We start from the raw sequence: 4,631 nt of genomic DNA on the forward strand, positions 1-4,631 counted from the left end.
GACTGGCTGGTGCGGGGGCCACTCAGCCTCGGAGGAAAATGAGTAGCTATGGCATATAAATGCGCATAGCGACCGGTGCCAGCATGGTAGGTAAACATTGGATTTTAGGATTATTGAGATATTGGGAAAATCCTACAATGCTGCAGTGAGCACCAAAGTTGTGACATAATAACACAAAGAAACTGCATTTACATAATTCAATAAGATAAGGAAAGGAAAGTCGCGTGATGTGATGTTCACAGCAGATTTTTTTCTCATCTATTTACAGGTGATAGCGCGTCGTCAAGATCTCAAGCTGATCGTCACCTCGGCCACAATGGACGCGGACAAGTTCTCCAACTTCTCCAATCAAACTTTTCTTAACTACTAGAAAATTTTTACTTACCTAATTTTTCGTCAGCCTCTCAATCAGCCCCAGCTAGGATGATTGTTTTGAGTGGATGCCCTTCGCACTCAACCTTTGCTATTTCTGTAGCAAGGGAAATTCCAGGCTGGTCTACTCCCTGTTTAACGTAACCCTCAGCCAGACAGAAAAAAATCTTACAAAATCACAGAATATTTGTATCTTCCCCCCTACAGGACAACATTCTCAATTCCCTCTATCAGCTGTGGATCTTGGGGGCCCTGGATAACACCGGTGCCCTTACTCAGCTAGGCCGTCAAATGGCAGAGTTCCCCCTGGACCCACCTCAGTGCCAAATGCTGATAGTGTCTCAATCCATGCAGTGCTCACAAGATGTGCTCACCATCGTGTCCATGTTGAGTGTGCCTTCCATATTTTATCGGCCTAAAGGTATGTAAGGTGTCAATTATTTAGTGCACGAGAAGAAAAAATCACAGAAGAAATCACAGAAAATTATCCCGACTCGGAGTTTCATCTACTTCGTAGACATTTTCAAGGGAAACTTTTTAATTGAAACTTGTATCATCTAAAAATAATAATAAACAAAGTATCATTAGTTTCTCTTTCTCAAAGATTGTCTGTACTGTAATCCTAGATCTAATTTTAATTTTTCTCTGTTGACAGGTCGTGAAGGTGCACGAGAAGAAAAAATCACAGAAAATTATGCCGACTCGGAGTTCCATCTACTTCGTAGACATTTTCAAGGGAAACTTTTTAATTGAAACTTGTAGCATCTAAAAAAATAATAATAATAATAAAAAAAGTATCATTAGTTTCTCTTTCTCAAAGATTGTCTGTACTGTAATCCTAGATCTAATTTTAATTTTTCTCTGTTGACAGGTCGTGAAGAAGAGGCGGATGCTGTTAGGGAAAAGTTCCAGGTACCCGAGTCAGATCATTTGACTTTCCTCAATGTATATAACCAATGGAAACAGAATAAGTAAGTATTATTAATTGTCCTCACTTACTTACTTACTTTCCAATCTATTTTCTTTTGTAAAGGATGTGTAATGCTAAGGTCTTATCGTTCCGAAAGCGAAGAGAGAAGAAAGAGGACTGGAGAAAGCCAGCCCTTCCGAGGATGAACCTTATCTCTTTAGGATAAGTTTCGCCCCGGGTAGAATTCGAACCCGCGATCTAGCGATTACAAGGCAACCCTCCCTCCAAGTTAGCTTGCTACTCTCGAAGCCAACTAGGCTGGGTAGGAGTATTCTTGTTAACCCATTGAATGAGATTTGGGTCCAGGATGTTTTTGGTCAGCTATTTACCTTGTAGTATTTTACCCTCCTCAATTAAAAAAAAAAAAAAAAAAAAAGGGGGTTTTGGTGTGATGGCACCTGATGTACTTTGACCATAGGAAAAACAGGGGAAACGAGCTTCAAAAGAGGGGAAATTTGGAAAGGAAAATACAACCAAGGTACTCGTATTTCGTTTTCCTTTTTTTTGTGGGGACTGTTAGTTCCCGGCCCCCTTGAAGAGCCCAGGTCCTTGGCAAATGGGACCAGATGGGCCTCCTGTTGACGGCCCTGACCAACGTGTAACACGGTAATTATCGCTCCAGCAAAATCAATATTGGTACTCGTATGTCAATAGTCAATATAGATTCAGCTGATAATTACATGCAGACGCTGGGAGAGGCTAATGAACCTGCAAGCTGAGAACCTTATGCATGTGCAACTGAGATAGTAGTTTGTATTCTACTACTTCAGTTGTAAAAGTAAAGGAAACAATAATTAAAAGCCAGCTTAGTTGGCTTCGAGGGTAAAGCTTCTGCTTTCTAAGCATCTACCTTTCTTAGGGGGCAAACAGCATTAAAAGTTGGGTTAAACTTACACGAATCTACAATTAAAAAAAAAAAAGATGAGTGTTCCATCGCCGTTTTTATTTCGTAGCAATGGAACAACTGCTACATTAGACGCTTGTGGCCTGTGTCGTAGCATGCCCATCCCGTAGTATGCCTCTCATCAGATGGGCAAGAAGAGACACAATACTTCCCATTTAGGTGTTGGGTCAACACGAGAACACCAGAAAGTAACACGTTGAAATATTTGCAATCGAAAAATGAGTACAAATTTTTGTCGATGGTGGAATAAGGGTAATATCTATCTAAGGGTAATAGGTTTAACTAAGGGTAATATCTATCTAAGGGTAATAGGTTTAACTAAGGGTAATATCTATCTAAGGGTAATAGGTTTAACTAAGGGTAATATCTATCTAAGGGTAATAGGTTTAACTAAGGGTAATATCTATCTAAGGGTAATAGGTTTAACTAAGGGGCCACGAGGAAGGGGGTATTCTAGAATAATGTTTTTTTTTCTACCTACTAAGTTGGTTGTTTTATTCTACATATTGGGACTGATGAATTAAAACAAAAATATTTTCTATTTAACAGGTGATATCCTGATATTCATGCCAGGACAAGAGGATATTGAAGTTACATGTGAGGTTTTGGCGGAGCGACTGGCTGAAATAGATAACGCCCCTCAACTACTCATTCTACCCATTTATTCTCAACTGCCGTCCGATCTGCAGGCGAAGATTTTCCAGAAGTCAAATGATGGTGAGTGGGTAATACAGTTTTATAGAGTTTAGCTTAAGACCTATCTTGAGGTGGTGTTTATGCAAAGGACTAGGCTAGGCTTGAAAAATAAAGGAAAACAATAAATGAAATAGGTAGGTAATTGGATTTTTTTTTCTCGGAGCTATACTTCTTCAAGCCTAGCCCTGTGTGTAACCAAAAACTGAATCTTAGGGTCCACACATTAGCGACCGGCCATCGATCAACGTCGACTGAACCGTCCACACTGCCTCGACAACATAGATTTATTTTCGTCGATCGACGTCCGGCCGACTATGTTTGGACGCACCTTTATAATTTCCTCAAATTTTTGCACATCTGTTTCTAATCACCATTTATGTATTTAATTTCTACTTTCTAGCCAAAACTTCTTGTTCTCTCCTATTTATAGCCTGATTTTAATTATTTATAGCCTATTTATAACCTGCCTCGGTGGTGTAGTGGTCAAGGCGCTCGACTGGTTCCATCAAGCAGCCCGACTCAAAGGTATCGGTGAATATGTGAATTGTAGAACTGGTATGCCATGTCATCTACATCCTACCTCAGCTTTGTTTGGAATGGGATTCACACCAGACTATGTCGTGTACCACGAGCTCATTATGACCTCCAAGGTAAGGATTACAGGTTCGATTCCCTTAGCCAGAAAAAAAAAACAAACAAACGAAAACAACAAAAAAATGGAGTGCTTTTTCATCTTTATCCTACCTCGGGTTCTATTCCTTTCGCAAAAAATAATAATAATAATAATAATAATAATAATAATAATCTCCCATGGCGTAGTGGTCACAGCGCTCGCCTTGCACGCGGGAGACCCGGGTTCGATTCCCGGCGGGGTCAAAAAATGTGTATCATGGAAATGTTTGATTCCGTGACTGGCTGTTGTGGAACCCACTCAGCCTCGTGAGGAAAATAAGCAGCTATGTAATAGAAATACGCATAGCGACCGGTAATAGCATGGTAGGTACACAGCGTGAGGAAAATAAGCAGCTATGTAACAGAAATGCGCATAGCGACCGGTGCCAGCATGGTAGGTAAACATTAAGCGCTGAATTATTGAGATATCTGGAAAATGAAAATCTTACTGTGCTGCAGTGAGCACCAAAGTTGATAACACAAAGAATGGTAGTATATGAATGATAGTATATGATAACACAAAGAAACGGCATTTATTTATTTTATATATTGTATTTGTTTTATTCCAGTGTTTCATCTATTTTATTTGTTTCATTCCAGTGTTTTAGACTGTACACTGAGCGTCAGTATAAGGAAGAGTTGCTCATTACCACGGTGCCTGAAATACAACGTACCAACCTAGCCAATACTGTTCTCCTGTTGAAATCTCTGGGAGTTCAAGATCTACTGCAGTTTCATTTTATGGACCCTCCACCACAGGTAGGAAATCAATAGACAATTATTTTTGGTGGAGCTGAGAGGCTCTTTACAGTATTTGTCGATATCACAGCATTACTAAAAGTCTCCTTTACTATTATTAAACTGTTCAATCAAACTTTTCTTAACTACTAGAAATTTTTTACTTACCTAATTTTTCGTCAGCCTCTCAATCAGCCCTAGCTAGGATGATTGTTTTGAGTGGATGCCCTTCGCACTCAACCTTTGCTATTTCTGTAGCAAGGGAAATTCCAGGCTGGT

The 4,631-nt window shown here is 39.8% G+C and overlaps 1 protein-coding gene across 1 annotated transcript in view; it reads left to right on the forward strand.

Moving 5' to 3' along the window:
* Nucleotides 1–4,631, forward strand: part of LOC103514400 (pre-mRNA-splicing factor ATP-dependent RNA helicase PRP16) — a 36,971-nt gene that overhangs the window by 27,247 nt on the left and 5,093 nt on the right. The window contains exons 15-16 of the mRNA XM_026827379.1: nt 580–793; nt 1,244–1,343. Coding sequence (XP_026683180.1) covers nt 580–793; nt 1,244–1,343 — 314 coding nt within the window. The remainder of the gene's footprint in view (nt 1–579; nt 794–1,243; nt 1,344–4,631) is intronic.

This window comes from Diaphorina citri, unplaced genomic scaffold, assembly GCF_000475195.1.
Source record: "Diaphorina citri unplaced genomic scaffold, Diaci psyllid genome assembly version 1.1 scaffold1134, whole genome shotgun sequence".
NCBI classification, from domain to species: Eukaryota; Metazoa; Arthropoda; class Insecta; order Hemiptera; family Psyllidae; genus Diaphorina; species Diaphorina citri.